This window comes from Prinia subflava, chromosome 15, assembly GCF_021018805.1.
Source record: "Prinia subflava isolate CZ2003 ecotype Zambia chromosome 15, Cam_Psub_1.2, whole genome shotgun sequence".
Lineage (NCBI taxonomy): Eukaryota > Metazoa > Chordata > Aves > Passeriformes > Cisticolidae > Prinia > Prinia subflava.
The window spans coordinates 640,031-657,662 of NC_086261.1; the positions used below are offsets into that span (position 1 = coordinate 640,031).

The 17,632-nt window shown below is 56.6% G+C and overlaps 2 protein-coding genes across 7 annotated transcripts in view; one reads left to right on the forward strand and one right to left on the reverse strand.

Annotated features, from left to right (window-relative positions):
• EIF3J (eukaryotic translation initiation factor 3 subunit J) lies at positions 1-8,990 on the forward strand. Its single transcript, XM_063412513.1, has 8 exons — positions 1-101; positions 190-290; positions 4,658-4,715; positions 4,937-5,028; positions 5,459-5,573; positions 6,439-6,597; positions 7,607-7,680; positions 8,001-8,990. The coding sequence occupies exons 1-8, from the start codon at positions 74-76 to the stop codon at positions 8,127-8,129; spliced, it is 756 nt and encodes a 251-aa protein (XP_063268583.1). The 5' UTR covers positions 1-73; the 3' UTR covers positions 8,130-8,990.
• Positions 8,551-17,632, reverse strand: part of SPG11 (SPG11 vesicle trafficking associated, spatacsin) — a 32,651-nt gene continuing 23,569 nt past the window's right edge. For 3 of the 6 annotated variants that reach the window (XM_063412510.1, XM_063412508.1, XM_063412507.1), the window contains 11 exons: positions 16,840-17,560; positions 15,836-15,978; positions 15,008-15,206; positions 14,033-14,170; positions 13,407-13,540; positions 12,958-13,065; positions 12,207-12,375; positions 11,544-11,632; positions 10,948-11,103; positions 10,289-10,440; positions 8,551-9,773 (listed from right to left, as the gene is read on the reverse strand). In XM_063412510.1, coding sequence (XP_063268580.1) covers positions 9,593-9,773; positions 10,289-10,440; positions 10,948-11,103; positions 11,544-11,632; positions 12,207-12,375; positions 12,958-13,065; positions 13,407-13,540; positions 14,033-14,170; positions 15,008-15,206; positions 15,836-15,978; positions 16,840-17,560 — 2,190 coding nt within the window. In that variant the 3' untranslated portion in view covers positions 8,551-9,592. Of the gene's footprint in view, positions 9,774-10,288; positions 10,441-10,947; positions 11,104-11,543; positions 11,633-12,206; positions 12,376-12,957; positions 13,066-13,406; positions 13,541-14,032; positions 14,171-15,007; positions 15,207-15,835; positions 15,979-16,839; positions 17,561-17,632 lie in introns of those variants that run through there. The other 3 variants (XR_010082370.1, XM_063412509.1, XM_063412511.1) reach the window with 3 other exon arrangements.

Consider the following 17,632-nt stretch of genomic DNA (forward strand, 5'->3'; position numbering starts at 1 on the left):
CGTGGCGGGGTCGGTCCGCCGCCGTCCCGGCGTGCCCCGCGCGGCGCTGCCCGGCGGCCGCGGTCGGGGCAAGATGGCGGCGGAGGCGGCGGACTCGTGGGGTGGGTGCGGCGGGGCCGCGGGGCCCGGGGCCAGCGGGGGCCCCCCCGCGCCGCTCCCCGCCCCTCACCCGCGCTCCTCTCCCCACAGACGCCGACAGCTTCGAGGTGGTGGAGCCGGTGGCGAAGCGGCTGGTGCCGGGGGTGGCCGGGGACCGCTGGGCCGGCGAGGATGAGGAGGACGACGTGAAGGTGCGGCCGGGCGGGCCCCGCCGGGGCGCGGCGGCTCCGGGGCCCGGTGCGGGGGCGGCGGGGCCCGGTGCGGGGGCGGCGGGGCCGGGCGGGCCGCTGCCATATGGCGCCCGAGCGCGGGGCCGCGGGCCCAGACGGGGCCGGCGCTGGGGCGGGGGCGAGGGGCCCCGCCGGGCCGGGCTCGGTTCCGGGCTCCGGGCCGGCCTCGGGCCACGCCGGGCGGCAGGGCCGGGCCGGACACCCCGGGGCGCCGGCGGCTCCCGGCGCGGCAGCGACCCCGCGGTCGGTCACGGTGACAAGTGCCAGTGCCAGCAGAACCCGAGCCGGCCCTGGCCGCGGCCGCTGGGGCTGGCAGGGCAGGAGGGCTCGGACAGACGCTCCGGAGGAGGCACCTCCTGCGCTCTGGGGGAGCCACCTGCCGCCTCCCAGGCCTTAGGGCGCCTTCCCCTCACGTCCCGCCGCCTTTCGGGCCCTGAGCTGTGAGCGGGGTGTGCTGGGGAGGCGTCAGGACGGGTTTAATGACGGCGGTGCTGCGTTGGTGCTTCTGCTACTGACCAGACACTCCTGTGCTCTACCAGCACGGCTTTTCCACCTGATCTCGCTGCTTCTCCATACACAGCAGGCGGGTTTTGCCGTGTTTCAGCGCGGTGTCTGCCCAGGAGTGGGAGTAGAGCGTGTGGATGATCATTCCTGGCGCTTCTGAAGGCAGAGCTCCCTCAGGCTCTGCTCCTGCTCGGCTCCAGCTGCCCTGGCAGGGAGGAGGTGCCACAGAAACCTCCCTTTGCTCTGTATTCGTGTGGATAATGCAAAGGGGTGCCAGGGAGTGCACAAGGAACACACCAGATGGGTTTCAAGGCCAGGCTGACAGGGCTGTCCCTGCCCACGGCAGAGGGGGGATCTGGGTGGTCTCTGAGGTCCCTTCCCACCCAAACCATCCCTGATTCTGTGAGTAGAATAAGGCAACTAAAAAAGACCTTTTTGTTTCCTCCAGCGCTGGGACATTGTAACACTGGGTGAGGACTCGGGGCTGGTTTTGAGGACACTGTTACCAGAATCTCTGAAAAGCACCAGGAGTTCTTCTTGGGGCTCAGGTGGAGTTCTTCTCATAAACATTACAGAAAAAGTAGTTCATCTTCTGTCATTCTGTGTGTAATTTTCCCTCTTAAACTGAGTGGTAGCCACAGCCCAGGTCCCAGTTGTCACATTAGAGCAGCAGGACAAGGACAGCTGTGTGTGAGCAGCAGCTCCAGGCACTGGGAGTGGGTGTGGAAGTGACCCAGGTGTGTGTGACTGTCACAGGTGTGACTGGCAGCTGTGTACAGACACCTGGAGCTCAGACTGTTGTGCATTTGCTTTTCCTCCTTCCTTAGGAAGTGAGAAGCTTTCCTGCTGGAGGGAATGTGTTCAGGAGAGCTGGGCCAGAGTGGTTCTCCTGGACACACCTGAGGCCTCTCTGCCTGTTTAGTAAGGGAACAGATATTCCCACATGGAGTCCCAGAATGGTTTGGGTTGGAAGGGACCTTAAAGCCCCTCCAGTGCCACCCCAGCCAGGGCAGGGACACCTCCCACTGCTCCAAGCCTCATCCAGCCTGGCCTTGGACTCTGCCAGGGACCCAGGGGCAGCCACAACTGCTCTGGGAGTTCCATCCCGGCCCCTTCCCACCTCCCAGGGAACAATTCCTAATTCCCAGTCTCCCATCCAGCCCTGCCCTCTGGCAGTGGGAAGACATTTTGCATCTTACACGTAGTAAGGATGCAGCTGCTTAACAGTTTCCAGGGGATTATGTGTTTAGTGCCAGAGCTGCATCTAGAGAGGATCCAGCAAAGAAAGGTGTTTCATTCTGGTTTATTTTCCTTTGATTTGCTCTTCCTGCCAGATCCCCAAGGGCCCCTGCCCAGGCTCTGGATCCCTCCTTGTGAGGTCTCACCATGGGGAAATCCCCCATGAGGGAAGTGACGTGGTCTGGAGTAGCAGCACAAAGTGTTTTGTGACCATGGCGTTCTGAAGGCACCTCTCATTTTGGGATGTGCTTTGTATCTGCAGATCTGTGTTTTGGAAGATCTTTTAGTAATGAACTTGCAGTAACTGTTAATTTGGGAAACGTCAACTTCCCGGGTTTAAAATTAGCAGCTTTGGTAACAAAACTCCTCTCAGTGTTCCCCAGCACACGTTTCCCAGCAGTTGGGCCTCCTGCCAAGGAATTCTCATCTCTTGACTCAGAGCTGGCACAGCCAGAGTGGGGCAGTGCCTGTCCCCAGTGCCAGTCCCTGTCACCTCCCAGCCTGGCTGGGGCAGGATGTGCCGGAGCCCTGGGGGGGTAAGGACACAGAAACAGAGCAGAAATGCTGTAGAGTAAAGATGTGCTCTGAGAATCACTGCAAGGACAGCTCTGAGGCAGTGGGCTCTTCCTCCAAGAGAGCTCCCTGGGTTTATAAACCAGGCCTGGCTGGCAGGACTTGGAATTCCCTGGTTTAGGCCTGGCTGGCAGGATGGGGCCGGGCAGGTCCCACGGTGTGCAGTCCTTGCCCTCGTGCCCTCCCTCAGTGAATCCCCCATTCTGCAGTGCCCTGGTGAATCCCCCATGCCAGGCTGCCCTTCCTCTGCAGTTTGTGTCTGACTCCAGCCTGGCCAGGCAGGGCTGAGGCAGCTCCTCAGTGCTGAGTGGAGCTGCTTAAGCAGTGGGTGTGACAAACTTAATTAGATGGGAGCTAAAATAACGCTGCTCCAGATTCAAGTCAGCTCTGTGGAATGTGGAAGCGAAGCCGAGTCCCCTGCAAGTGCCAATTATCGGGGTGAGCTGGTGCAGGGACTCGGGTGTCTCCTTGCTGGGTCAGCACATCCCGGTGGGACGTGGGGCTCTCACCACTGCCTCTGCTGTGGGCTCCCAGGAAATCCCTGCAGCCGTGGGAATGCTTCTCCCAGCACAGGAGAGGGTCCCTGTGCTGCTGTGGGACAGGACAGGACAGGGCAGCCTGTGCTGGTGTGGGACAGGACAGGACAGCCTGTGCTGGTGTGGGACAGGACAGGACAGCCTGTGCTGCTGTGGGACAGGACAGGACAGCCTGTGCTGCTGTGGGACAGGACAGGACAGGACAGCCTGTGCTGCTGTGGGACAGGACAGGACAGCCTGTGCTGCTGTGGGACAGGACGGGACAGGACAGCCTGTGCTGGTGTGGGACAGGACAGGACAGCCTGTGCTGCTGTGGGACAGGACGGGACAGCCTGTGCTGCTGTGGCACAGGACAGGACAGGACAGCCTGTGCTGGTGTGGGACAGGACAGGACAGCCTGTGCTGGTGTGGGACAGGACAGGACAGCCTGTGCTGCTGTGGGACAGGACAGGACAGCCTGTGCTGGTGTGGGACAGGACAGGACAGAGCAGCCTGTGCTGGTGTGGGACAGGACAGGACAGCCTGTGCTGGTGTGGGACAGGACAGGACAGCCTGTGCTGGTGTGGGACAGGACAGGACAGCCTGTGCTGGTGTGGGACAGGACAGGGCAGCCTGTGCTGGTGTGGGACAGGACAGGACAGCCTGTGCTGCTGTGGGACAGGACAGGACAGCCTGTGCTGCTGTGGGACAGGACAGGACAGCCTGTGCTGCTGTGGGACAGGACAGGACAGCCTGTGCTGCTGTGGGACAGGACAGGACAGGACAGGACAGCCTGTGCTGCTGTGGGACAGGACAGAGCAGCCTGTGCTGCTGTGGGACAGGACAGAGCAGCCTGTGCTGCTGTGGGACAGGACAGGACAGGACAGCCTGTGCTGGTGTGGGACAGGACAGGACAGCCTGTGCTGGTGTGGGACAGGACAGGACAGCCTGTGCTGCTGTGGGACAGGACAGGACAGGACAGCCTGTGCTGGTGTGGGACAGGACAGGACAGCCTGTGCTGCTGTGGGACAGGACAGGACAGGACAGCCTGTGCTGCTGTGGGACAGGACAGGACAGCCTGTGCTGGTGTGGGACAGGACAGGACAGCCTGTGCTGGTGTGGGACAGGACAGGACAGCCTGTGCCTGGGCTGCTCTGTGGTTCCAGCCGGGCTGGGGGTTCCAGCAGGGCTGTGCTGTGCCCATCCCTCGGTGGTGGTCATTGTCCCGTAATACCAGAAATGAGAATGCAGTGCTGTTTGTGTGGGTGCTGTTGGACTGCTTGTGACCTGGCTGTTGTCATTATTGACACAAGCCGACAGTTTGACCAAAACCTGCCTTTTTCATGGTGATAACTGGCCCCAAGACTTTGGGTGGGCAGCCCCAAAACCCCCGAGGGAGAGCTCCCGTGGCTCCCTCACTCTGACACCAGACCAGGGCATTTGTGGGCACTGCAAGAGGCTGCAGGTGTCTGTAAAGGAACCTTCATTGTTTTGCAGGATAACTGGGATGATGAGGAGGAAGAGGAGGAGGTGAAGGAGACAGAGGTAAAACAAGGTGAGGTTTTATGATAACCCCTGGCTCTGTATCAGCCTGGGAGCAGACGCTGGTTGTGTCTGGGGGTGTGTGGGGATCAAACCTGAGCAGGGCTGGCTTTAACAGAAACCTCTGTAGCTCTGTGCTCAGGAGCTGGGCTCGGGGGCTTCCAGTGTTCCTGTGGTTGTGGGGGGAAAAATCATCAGACTTCTGAGAGCTGTTTGTTGTTCCACCTTCTACAGAACCGAAAGTTTCAGAAAAAAAGAAAATAGCAGAAAAAATCAAAGAAAAAGAAAAACTACAGAAGAAAAAGCAAGAGGAACTTAAAAAAAGGGTAACTCCTGATTTCTTCTGGGTCACAAAAAATTCAGAGGGCAGGTTTGATTTGGGTGTTTGGAGGTTGAGCAAGATCTGAAAAGATCTTGATTCATCTGATAAACCAAACTTAGGTGTTGGATGTGATCCTCTCTGGGGCTGGGAGCTTTAACTCCTGTCTAATTTAACCAGTGATTGGATCAGTGTTGTATCCCAGTTCCTTTGTGTGCAGGAGTGGGAGTTTGGTGCTCCTTCCCATTCCTTGTGAAGTGAACAATTTATTGAGGCTGCAGGGGATGGGTTCCAGGTTCCCTGGGCCGGGGCAGCAGAGGGGATCCAGGGGCTCTGGAGGAGGCAGCAGAGGGGATCCAGGGGCTCTGGAGGAGGCAGCAGAGGGGATCCAGGGGCTCTGGAGAGGGCAGCGTGTCTGACGTGTGCTCTCCCTGCAGTTAGAGGCGCCCGAGGAACAGAAGGAGCTCACACCAGAGGAACAGTTGGCAGACAAACTACGGCTAAAGAAGTTACAAGAGGAGTCAGACCTGGAGCTGGCAAAGGAAACCTTCGGTGAGCTGAGGCAGCAGGAAATAAACCCTGCAGAGCCTGAGCAGGGCTGGCTGAGCACACAGAGCTCGTGGCACTGGGAGCAGAGGAGCAGCGAGGGTGCTGATGCACAGCAGCATTCCCCAGACGTGGAAGCGTTTCCTTGGCAGTGCTGGATGATTCAGCTCGGTGCTCAGGGGGGCTGTGCTCAGTGAGCAGTGCTTGGGGGTGTGCACTGCATGCAGCTGCAGAGAACAGCTGAGTTCTGCACTCAGGGGTTTGAGGCTGGGATTGTTTATTGGAGGGAAAAAGGGGTTTGCACTCAGGGGTTTGAGGCTGGGATTGTTTATTGGAGGGAAAAAGGGGTTTCCTGGTGCAGGTTGTGCAGAGAACAGGAATAGCTGGGTCAAATTCCTGAGTTTGACTCAGCTTCAGAAATTGTTGGACAGAGACTTTGGACAAGGGTGTGGAGTGACAGAACAAGGGACAGTGGCTTTCCACTGGCAAAGGGCAGTGTTAGGTGGGACATTGGGAATTAGGAATTGTTCCTGTGAGGGTGGGCAGGCCCTGGCACAGGGTGCCCAGAGCAGCTGTGGCTGCCCCTGGATCCCTGGCAGTGCCCAAGGCCAGGTCAGATGGACTTGGAGCAGCCGTGGATAGTGGAGGGTGTCCCTGCCCTGACAGGGTGGCACTGGAGGGGCTTTTTAATCCCTTCCAATCCACACCACTCAGGGATTCTGAGACATTACTGAGTTTGCAGCAAACTCCCTTCCTTCCTGTAAGGCTGTGGATGGGCCCTGGCTGTGGGGGTAGCAGAGCACAGGGAGGTGGGAGCCGGGTCCCTTCTGGGGCTCACAGCTCTCTGTGACACCCCCGCCTGTCCCTGCAGGTGTAAATAGCACTTGTGGAATAGATGCCATGAACCCCTCCTCCAAAGATGACTTCACGGAATTTGGGAAGCTCCTCAAGGAGAAGATCACGCAGTACGAGAAGTCCTTGCACTACGCCGGGTTCTTGGAAGCGCTGCTCCGGGACATCTGCATCTCCTGTAAGTGTGCAGAGAGCCCAGCACTGCTGTGAGCTGATGGTGCTCACAGGGATCCTCTGCATCTCCTGTAAGTGCAGAGAGCCCAGCACTGCTGTGTGAGCAGCTGATGGGGCTCACAGGGATCCTCTGCATCTCCTGTAAGTGCAGAGAGCAGAGCCCCAGCACTGCTGTGTGCAGCTGGGGTGGGCACTGCTCTGGTGGTGCTCACAGGGATCCTCTGTCGGCTGCACTGAACCAAGCACTGACCTGATCCCACCCCCACAACCTCCACCAAGGAGCCTCCCCTCGTGCAAGGGCTGTTCTTACTGCACGTTGAGGCAGTCACCCAAAAAGTGGGAATTTTTATGCTGATCTAAACCCTGCATGTTCTTCTTGAAGCCATTTCTAAAATAGTAAGAGTGAATTCTCTGAGGTGGATAATTTGAGTACCTCATTTGGAGGGAAACTATCACAGACTTGAGTTGATGTAATTCTGGAACTGCAGATTAACTGTGCTGGAATTCAGCATGTGGCTGTACAGAGATGAAGTAATCGAAGCTCCTTTTCCCAGTGCCCTGGTGGCTCAGCAGGGGCTGGGATGTTCCCTGCCTGTTCCAGCTATCCTTCAGTGAGAGGTAACTCAATCCCAGTTGGAGCTGGGAACATCCCTCATCCCAGCTGGCAGCTTCCATCTCAGAGTTATTGATAAACATAATAATTTATTGTTAATCCAGTGCTCCTTTTGATAAATGTTACTGTTCGAATGTCTCAGTAAGAATCTTGTGTTCAGTTACTTTATTTGCAAGTTTTACTTTCTACAATGCTCAGGCTTCCAAGGATGCAGCAGAATCCTTGTTGGGATTGTAGGGCCCAGAACCACCCACTCTGTGTTCTGCTGATTTAAATGGAGTAATTGCCCATAGTTACACTAATGCTGATTTCTAGTTTTAGAGACTGTGGATGTTATTTAACTGCCTTATAAGAACAACATTGATCAGGAATCTTTTTTCCTTTTTTTTCCCTGATGCAGTGGAGGTGGACGATTTGAAAAAGATCACAAACACTCTGACAGTATTATGCAGTGAAAAACAAAAACAAGAGAAGGTAAGACTGGGGCTGCTCCTCGGGGACCAGAGCCCCTGCTTGGGGCTCCCCTGCGTTTATTAGTTACTTGTTGAGAGTGCAGGGGAAATAGGAGGAAAGGCAAAAGGGGGCAGGGCTGTGGTGCAGGGAGCTGGGGACAGCTGGAGCTGGCACAGCTTTCCTAGGAAGAGAAAATGCGTGGGGTGGGAACCATGGGCAGGGCCACGCTCACTGCAGGGGCTGTGCCTGCTCAGTGCCCCCGGGCTGGCCCCAGCTCCCAGCTAGGGTGATGAGAGAGCCCTGGGCCTGTCCCTGTAACCATCCTCGTCCTCTTGGCACAGAATAAAGCCAAAAAGAAGAAAAAAGGTGTTGTGCCTGGCGGGGGGCTGAAGGCGACGATGAAAGACGACCTGGCCGACTACGGCGGCTACGACGGCGAGTACGTACAAGACTTCGAAGACTTCATGTGACATTTATCTCCCTTCTGTTGTCTTTCTGTTGCCCATAATCCCTTAAACATGTAGCACAACCTTTCTTCCTCTAAATTCTGCCAAATGCTACAATCAGAATTGCAGTATCTGTGTGCTGGGGGCTGGAGGTGCCGGGGCCGGGCGGAAGCTCCGGGCGGGGGTGGAACAGAAAAGGTCTGGAAATTGCAGTTAAAAACCCAAAATTCTGATAATGGGCACTGCTGCTGTTTATAGCAACAGCCACTAAATTGGGAAGGAATTGGAACAAAGTGAAGGATTATAACCAGCACAGCTCCATGACATGGCCTTAACTGTCCCTGCTCCAGGGCCAGGGTGAGCACGAGCAGTTTGCAGCAAGGGCAGGGTGTGCACGTAGAGCTCCAGTCGCTTTGTCTTGAGTTAGAGCTTGAGGATTTCAGTATTTTGGGAAGGGAACTGCTAACCTCAGTGTGGAATACTGCACCTGGGAGCGTATCCCTGGGACAGCCACTGCTCCAGAGCCTGCCCCTGAACAGCACCTGCTGGGGCACAGCAAGGCAAAACCCACTTGTGTCTCGAGGATGACGTTTAGTCCCATTCATTTAAATTTCTACTAATGCAGCTGTCTGGGTTGGGTGTTCTTTAACAGTTAATTAAGGGGTTAAGTGTAAAAGAAAAAACCAAACCACACGACTTCCTTGGGGCTCTCCTGGGTTGTGGTGGGTGTCTCACAACTCAGCCGTTTTCTTTCATTAAAAACCAAACTTGCTTAGCAAACTGCAGCAGTTCCTACAGTTGGGCAAATTGTTATGTTAACAATTACAACATCTGCAATGTTTTATAAAGCAACTAATTTAATAAAAATCACTATTGAGGACTTCACCAGGCTGGCCTTGGAGCAGTTCTTTTGGGGCCTGGCAGGAAAAATACCTGAAGAGGGAGAGTTGCAAAGCGAGCTGTGCTGGGCCTGGAAAGGAATTTGTATTTAATAACTGTAAAAATACATTTGCACTTGGTTATCTCTTTTACTCCAAGACACAGGATTAGGAATGTGCTGTTCAAAGCTGTACAAGACTTTAGAAATCAGACTGGACTCAAAGGACACATTATTCTACTGGGTACCTGAAACCTTCAGTGATCCTGCCCATTCCACCCCCTTGGCCTGGCCTCTCTGCACACCCGTTTCAGCCTCTTTGGACACAATTCCTGGGTGCTCCCTGCCCCTGATTTAAAGAGCTGCTGGATCTCTGCTTCACCTGGGCCAGTCAATGTTTGCTGGTGACTCAGGTAATTTATAAACCATAAGATTTACAGATTTATTATACAACACAGAATTTTAGGATTTACACAGTCTCAGCATTTTAAGTACTTACAACCCTGTGCAGTTTTCTGGAGTAATTTCTGCGGAGCAGCAGCGCCCTGTGAGCAGGACACTGATAAAGCCTGTGTTAACAGCCCTGGGGCTGCCCCGGGCTGGGCTCAGCTCAGTGGGACAGGAGGTCGTGGAGGCAGCAGGCGCTCTGGGGGTCCCTGAGCAGGGAGTTCACCACGTCGTACAGCTTGTGCTCGTAGGCCAGCCTGTAGCAGGTGGAGATGTCCTCGCAGTGGGTGAGGAACCGCCTCAGGTTCCTCAGGGCAGCCTCTGCAGGGGGCTGTTGTTTGACCCTGCAACAATTGCACACGGGACTGGCACACAGAGCCTTCAGGCCCCTGGGACTCCTGCTCTGGGCCTGCAGGAATGGCATTTTCAACAACAGGTTGCACTCAACACCTGCATTTGAATCTCCTGGTTGTTATTTGCTCTGATTGCTTTTAAAGATTTGCTCTGCCCAGCCCTGAGTTCCCTCCTTGTCCAGCTCAAGGACAAGGCTGGATCAGAGGAAATTCAACGCTGTGCTCAGGAACCAAACCCACCAACAAATCCTTCCCTGGCTGCCCCTGGATCCCTGGCAGTGCCCAAGGCCAGGCTGGACAGGGCTGGGAGCAGCCTGGGGCAGTGGGAGGTGTCCCTGCCATGGCAGGGGTGGCACTGAATGGGATTTAAGGTCCCTTCCCACCAAAACCATTCTGGAGTTCTGTCTCAAGTCCCCCCCCCGTCACAGGCTGAACAGTTTAACCCTTTCCTCCCGCCCCCCTGGGGGCCCTGTGCAGGTGCAGGGTTTGCCCCGAGCCTCTCTCACCTCTTGGCCACCTCCTCGAAGAGGCCGGGCCGCAGCGGCCGCTGCTGCCTGAACTCGTCCAGGTACACGAAGTCGCCCCTGGCGATCACCTGCTGGAACAGCACCTCGGCCCAGTCCGGCACGAACTCGTAGGCCTCGGCCACGATGGCTGCCTGCAGGGAGAGCACAGCGGGACTGCACACAACACCCCAAACTCACTGCTGGGATCCTCTGTCCTGGAGAGCAGCTGTGAACAACTGTGAACAACTGTGTCCTGACACAGCCTGTGAACAACTCACACAGCCTGTGAACAACTAACACAGCCTGTGAACAACTAACACAGCCTGTGAACAACCCTCCCCGAACAGGGACACCTCCCACCGTCCCAGGCTGCTCCAGCCCCATCCAGCCTGGCCCTGGGCACTGCCAGGGGTCCAGGGGCAGCCACAGCCTGTGCCAGGGCCTGCCCACCCTGCCAGGAACAATTCCTGCCCCATACCCGATCCAGCCCTGCCCTGTGGCAGTGGGAGCCATTCCCTGGGTCCTGTCCCTCCATCCCAGGGGACACAAGGTCGGGGTGACAGTCCCAGGGCCCAGAGGCCCGGGGAAGGAGCCCAGCCCAGGCACTGCAGTGTCCAAGTGCTCCCCTGACAGAAGGGCCCCGGGGGAGCCCAGCTCACCTGGTAGAACCTGGGCAAGGCCAGGATGGCCCCCGGCAGCTCCTGCCTGCCCAGGTTGATGACCCTGGTGCTCTGGCCCGAGCCCAGGAAGTGCAGCTGCAGCGTGAGGAGCCGCGTCAGGCGGCGGCAGCGCAGCGCCTGCCGCACACACGAGTCCTGCAACAGAGCAGCAACAGCAGCCTGACAGCTTAGGGGAGCTGGGAACGTCCTGAGAGCAGCTGGGAGCTCTGCAGGGACCGACAGCGCTGCAGCGTCACAGTCAGCGCATTCCATCAGGTAAACAAAGCTCCATTCCCACTAATACCTCCATCATAATTACACTTGGGTTTAAATACTCCATTTGTTCTGTCCTTGCTAATTAAGCTCATGGTCCCTGCTCTGGGGAGCCCACCTGTAACCCCAGGGGTTAAAGCCTGAGCAGGGGCCAGCACAGCACACTCAGACACAGCCATGCTGCTGCTGCTGCTGCTCCTGGTGCTGCTGTGCTGCAGACACAGCTCCCTGCTGCACTGGGCCCTGCACACCCTCCCAGCCCAGCCCACTCCTCCTGGGCTCCCAGTGCTGCCCCCCAGTCGTTCCATTCCACCTCACTTTACCTTGGAGTAACTTTCTGCTGCATCAATGAAGAGAGTCACAGCTTTCAGCAGCAGCTTCTTTAAATTTGCAACATCCTGAAGAGACTCCTCTGGAACAGGAAAAAAGAAGGAATAACCAATCATTTATAAAGGTGACTAAGTTACAAAACTCCCTCCCAGTGCCAAGCTTGTCCCTGGTGTTGTCTCATAAAGCACCAGCAAACGAAACCAAAACTTATCCATTAAAAAATCAGGAAGGAACACAGTGCCTGTTCAGTTAGTGGATCAAAGCTTTGCTAAAGCCTGGTTGAGTGATTGGAGACTAGAAAGAAGCCCCAAGCACACATTAGTGGCAGATCCCAGCACTGACCATGGCCAGATGCACTCAGAAATCCCTGGCACAGCTCCTGGTGCCGCTGCCCTGACCGCACCGGCTGCGCATGCTGCAGAGCTCACCCCATGGGTGTCACACACAGACACACACCCAGCACCCCACAGAACCCTGAAAACCACTGTGGGCTGAGGGAACCTGCCCCTGTCTGCACCTGTGGGTGCCACGGGAATGTTCCAGCAGGAAAGAACCCCGAGTGTTACCCCGAGTGTCACCCCGAGTGTCACCCCAGAGCCTCCCTGGGCAGGGGCAGCCCCGGGGCTGTGTCAGGACCTCCCCAGGGCCCTGCTCACCCCAGGGCCGGCTCTCGATGAGTTTGAGCTGGGTGCAGGCGGCAGCCTCGTGGTTCTGGCCAATCTCCCTGCACATGCTGAAGCACAGCACGATCATGTTGTGCTTCTCGCTGTCGCCGGGCCGGCAGCGCTTGGTGTAGTCCAGCAGTGCCGCCTTCAGCGTCCCGCTCTGGGCACAGGGGACAGTGACACGGCCTCTGCCACCCCCTGCACCTGCACTGCACCCACCCTGCCCCTCGAGTGACCACTGCACCCCAACCCAACAGCACCCTCACCTCCCAGCTGGGTATGAAAATCCACCCACCCTGCCCCTAGAGTGACCACTTCACCCCAAACCAACAGCAGCCTCACCCAGCTGGGCAGGAAAATCCAGCACCTGTGCGTTTCTTTACATACAAATGTCAAAATGTGGCATTTCTTTGTCACATTATGACTTACATAAACAAAGCTATAATATTTATGACTTTTAAAACCCCCACAAAATCTTAACTGCAAATAAAAGCAAAGCAGGACGTGAAAACTCTGACAATGCCAAGTCTGAGTTTCAATGCTGCTCCTGTTGTAGCCCTGAACTAGGGTTAGTCCTGAATTAGGAAAAAATGGTTCAACTAAAATGAGAATAAACCCCAGCATTAATTTATGTCTATGAAACCTGACTCGATTCCTGCACTCAGGAAGTAAAACCCAGACAATTTCACCCTGTGGAAAGGCTTCTGATGCAGCCACAGAGCTCCCTGCACCCCTCCCATACCTGGTCCAGGTTCTTCCTCATGAGCACCTCGAAGTAGTGCTTGTGGTGCAGCAGCTCGAAGATGTAGGTCATCTCCTTGTACCTGCCAATGCCCGTCAGCAGGCGCACCTGGGGATAGCCAGGCCCTCAGGGGACAGGGACAATGCCCTGCAGGGCAGCCAGGGCCGTGCCAGGCACCCCGGGCTGCACACCCCCCCTGGAGCCACGGGGGCACTCCTAAACCAACCCAAACTGCCTCTTTTCCACAGGGGAGTGAACGGGCATCGTTTCAGCACATAAAAATGATAAAAATGGCAGTGAAGCTTTTAGCACCAGCCCCATTCACTGGGCACGTCCCAGGCTCCAGGAGCTCCTTCAAGGCACGAATTAAAGATGCCCAGGGACACAGAGCAGCACATTCCCAGCAGCTGAAGCAGCCCTGGCAGCCCCCCTGGCCCACAGACACTCACCAGCAGCCCGTACTCCTCCCTGGGGGCCAGGTGCTCCTCGGTGAGCAGCCTGGCCGCCTGCAGCACCCGCGTGATCCCCTCCATGTGGCACGTCAGGCTGAAGCAGCTGTGGGCCAGGATCAGCAGCTCTGTGACTGAGGAGCACAAGAATTGTGGTATCTCAGTCAAGGGGCTGAGGAAATGAAGTACTGCCTCTCTCCAGAAGAGAAAACACAAAACGCACAGAAATCACAGAATTTCCAGGCTCCTCCAGCAAAAGCTGACAAATGTGTGACACATCATCACTGCACTGCCTGCCAGCTCTGCACTTGGGAAAGGAAGGGCACGAGTTTTGCATCTGGGTTTGAAAAATTCAGTGTCTAACTGTGATGAACATGAACAAAGTCACACTGCCCCAGGTAACAACAACCACGACAGCTCAGGTCACCCCCCTGGCTGCACAAAAGTCTGAATTTTGTTTGGAAAATAAACCCTGAAGCAACACCATTATCTACTGTGCATATCCTCAGCCTGACTAATTGAAATCCAGTTTGAGATCAGCAGCAGAGCCCTCCCTTCGAGCTGTGGGGTGAAGCCAACGTTAGTTACACACAGGTTACACCAGGCAGGATTTGCCATTTACTCACTGCACGACAGCTCCCCACAGGGCACAGAGGAGATTTTATCCAGTAACTTCATCCCCACCAGGGTGTGATCCTGGCACAGCTTGGCAAGCTGCAGCAGGGCCTGGCTCTCCACTGCAGGGTTCCAGGCCTGCTTCTGCCCTGTGAGAGAGAATCATGGCACCGCTACTAAATGTGCAGGACAGGACTCCTGTTATTTTTATCATTAATTAACAAACCCCAAACAAAGCAAGCTGACGTCACCCAGACTGAGGGAGGACTGGGGACTACAATCCTAAAGACACTTTAGGTGTTCTTGCTTAAATTTAACCATCAGAAAATGCTTTTTTGGCAGTTCAACGCAACAAAATCCTGGACAACCATACAGCTGCCCCTCATTTCCCAAAGGAAAAAAGAAAGGGGAAAACCTTTAGTCATGTTTTACACAGGGAAATGCCCATGATATTCCCAAGTCAGATGATGTGCGGCAGCAAAGACCACGGTTAAAAATCTTTTTTTTAAAAAAATATTGAATTTATGCCCATAAAAACACAGCCTTAACTACTGCAACCCCACACTGGGCAGAGGAATAATGACAGATGAACTCTGTACAGAACTTTACAGAGAGCAGAGCTGCTCAGACACCCCTGGCTGTGCTGAGCCCCCGGGACTGAGTGCAGGGGCAGCTTTGGGACACACAAATCCTACCCAGGGACCAAAGCCAGGCCTGTCCCCACTGTATCCCTGTGCAGGGACCAAAGCCAGGCCTGTCCCCACTGTATCCCTGTGCAGGGACCAAAGCCAGGCCTGTCCCCACTGTATCCCTGTGCAGGGACCAAAGCCAGGCCTGTCCCCACTGTATCCCTGTGCAGGGACCAAAGCCAGGCGTGTCCCCACCTCCTCCCTGTGCAGGGACCAAACCCCAGCAGAGCCCAGGCGTGTCCCCACCTCCTCCCTGTGCAAGGACCAAACCCCAGCAGAGCCCAGGCGTGTCCCCACCTGTTCCCTGTGCCAAAGCCAGCAGCTCGTGGGTGATCTGCTGTGCCAGCAGCGGGGCCACGGTGTCGGGGCCCAGCCCGTGGCAGGCGATGAAGGCCTGGGCCCTGCGGCCGCGCTCGGGCCCGCGCCGCGCCAGGACGGCCCCCAGCACCTCCCGCGGCTCCCGCGCTGACACCTCCGCAAAGGAGCAGCCCAGGTCCTGCAGGGCACCCAAAAACCTGTCAGAGCACCCCTGGGACACGGCACATCCCTGCAGGGCACCCAAACCCCTGTCAGAGCACCCCTGGGCCATGGCACATCCCTGCAGGGCACCCAAAAACCTGTCAGAGCACCCCATGGACACGGCACATTCCCGAAGGAGCAGGCCAGGTCCTGCAGGGCACCCAAACCCCTGTCAGAGCACCCCTGGGCCATGGCACATCCCCAAAAGAGCAGCTCAGGTCCTGCAGGGCACCCAAAAACCCCGTCAGAACACCCCTGGGCCATGGCACCTCCCTGCAGGGCACCCAAAAACCCCGTCAGAGCACCCCTGGGCCATGGCACATCCCCAAAAGAGCAGCTCAGGTCCTGCAGGGCACCCAAACCCCTGTCAGAGCACCCCTGGGACACGGCACATCCCTGCAGGGCACCCAAACCCTGTCAGAGCACCCCCGAGCACCCCTGACCCTGGCCAGGCTGGCAGTGGAGCTCCTCTCAGCACCCCATGCCCAGGACACCTCTTGCCTTTTCCCACACAAAGGGTTGGAATTCCACCCTCTGCAGCTCCTTGAGGGTCCCTGCTGAGGATCCTCCCCCCTGCCCAGCCCAGCTCTGTGCCCCAAGGCTGACCTTGGAGAGCTCGTAGAGGCACAGGACCTGCCTGCAGTAGCCCCTGCCATGGACACACTCCTCTGCCAGAGCCTTCAGTGCTGCCACCACGGGATCCTCCTCACACGGGGCCCCCAGAGGGGTCCAGTCCTCCAGGCTGGATGCTGCGAACAAAAAACCATCAATTCCTATCTCACAAAGGCAGGCAGCTCCCAAACACCTGGGCAAGACTCCCAAGTCTGCAGCAATTCCATAAACTTTCTCAGGCTTTGAAAACTGAGCTCTTAACACTTCTGACTTAAAATTTTACATTTGTTTCGGGGTACAAACAATGTAACAGAACACCAATATCCTCAGTAATGTCTCAGATATAAAACTTCTAAGCATAAGATTGAGCAAGGGTCCTGCAGCCCTCCTGCTGGGTTAGGATCCATTTATGCTCTTCTGTGTCTATTCAGCTTTACACAGCACTATCAGAAAGGGATGTTCCAGCTGAAACTCACTCAGAGTGCACAGACTGCAGAGAACTCTACAGAAAATCATTCTCAGCCTCAGCCTTGCTATTAAACAAGAAACACTAAACCCTTCATAATGCACAAATGAGTCAGAAAAATATATTAAAATTAAATAAAATTAAATAAAATATATAATTAAATATATTAATTAAAGCATTTCCTTGCTTCAGCTATAGGACAAAAAAATTGCAGAGAGTGCTTTCTAAAAGCAGGACCAGGGACTAAAGCCCAGAGCTGCTTTGCTGGGCCAGAATTGAGAGGTGCAACAAATGCAAGGTTCAGGATGTGTGGCAATTGTACGCAGAACAAACACCCTGCAGAGCACAGGGGAAATGTGCACTGCAAGGCTTCAAACCCCTCTCACAGGAGCACTAACAAACCAGGGAGAGAAAACAGGGAGAGAAACCAGGGAGACAAACCAGGGAGACAAACCGGGGAGAGCCTGACTTGTGCAGAGGTTCTGGGGAGGTGCAGAGGGAGGCAGAGCAGGTGAATTCAGGGGGCACTCACTGCTGGGGGCTCCGCTGGCCGCGCCGCCCTCGCCGCCCGCCCTGGCCGCCAGCAGGGCCCGCACCTCGGGCTGCAGCTGCTCCAGGCCAGCCTCCCCCGAGGCCAGGGCTCTGCAGTGCAGCACCAGGGACACGTCCCTGTGCCACAGCTGGAAGTAGTGGCACACGCGGGTGGCCTCCAGCACGCTGCCCTCGTCCAGCAGGGCCCCCAGGAGCGCGGCCAGCGCCTCCCGCTCGGCGCGGCCCAGCGGCGCCCGCGGCTCGGCGGCGGCCGGGGCCTGCAGCCCGCAGTGCCGGGCCGTGTTCAGGGCTGGCAGCCTGGCAAAGGAGAACTGCTGGGCCAGGCTGCCGAAGGACAGGGCCCTGCCCAGCCCAGCGGGGCCCTGCCCCGCGCCCTCGGGCGGCAGCGCTCGCTGGGCCACGCGGCACTGCCAGATCTGCTTCTCCACCTCCTCCAGCTCCTGCACGGCCACCTCGGGCTCCTTGGCCAGCCAGTGCCCGGCCAGGGTGAGCAGCAGCTGTCTCTCCATGATGCTGGTTGTCTTCTCCTGCCCCGAGGAGCTCCACACGTCGTCGGCCTGCTGCAGGAAGAAGCCCGCTGCGGCTCGGCTGCAGACGGAATGTTTGGTGAAGGTGTCGTTGCACTTTGCCCAGAACTCAGCTCTTGTCTGGGGCTGATGCCACTGTCCAGAGTCTCTTAAGTGATGCAGATCTCTCAGAACCTGTTAAATCCACAGAGGTTTATCACAATTACCTTTCCAAGAAAGAAAACTCCAACTCTCACAGAAGGGCCA

What these genes read in the sequence shown, in the direction of transcription:
- EIF3J (XM_063412513.1), top strand. Translation starts at nt 74, where the DNA reads ATGGCGGCGGAGGCGGCGGACTCGTGGG. An exon ending in GGAGACAGAGGTAAAACAAG is followed by an intron (nt 4,716 to 4,936) that starts GTGAGGTTTTAT and finishes CACCTTCTACAG; the next exon opens with AACCGAAAGTTTCAGAAAAA. An exon ending in AAGAGGAACTTAAAAAAAGG is followed by an intron (nt 5,029 to 5,458) that starts GTAACTCCTGAT and finishes CTCTCCCTGCAG; the next exon opens with TTAGAGGCGCCCGAGGAACA.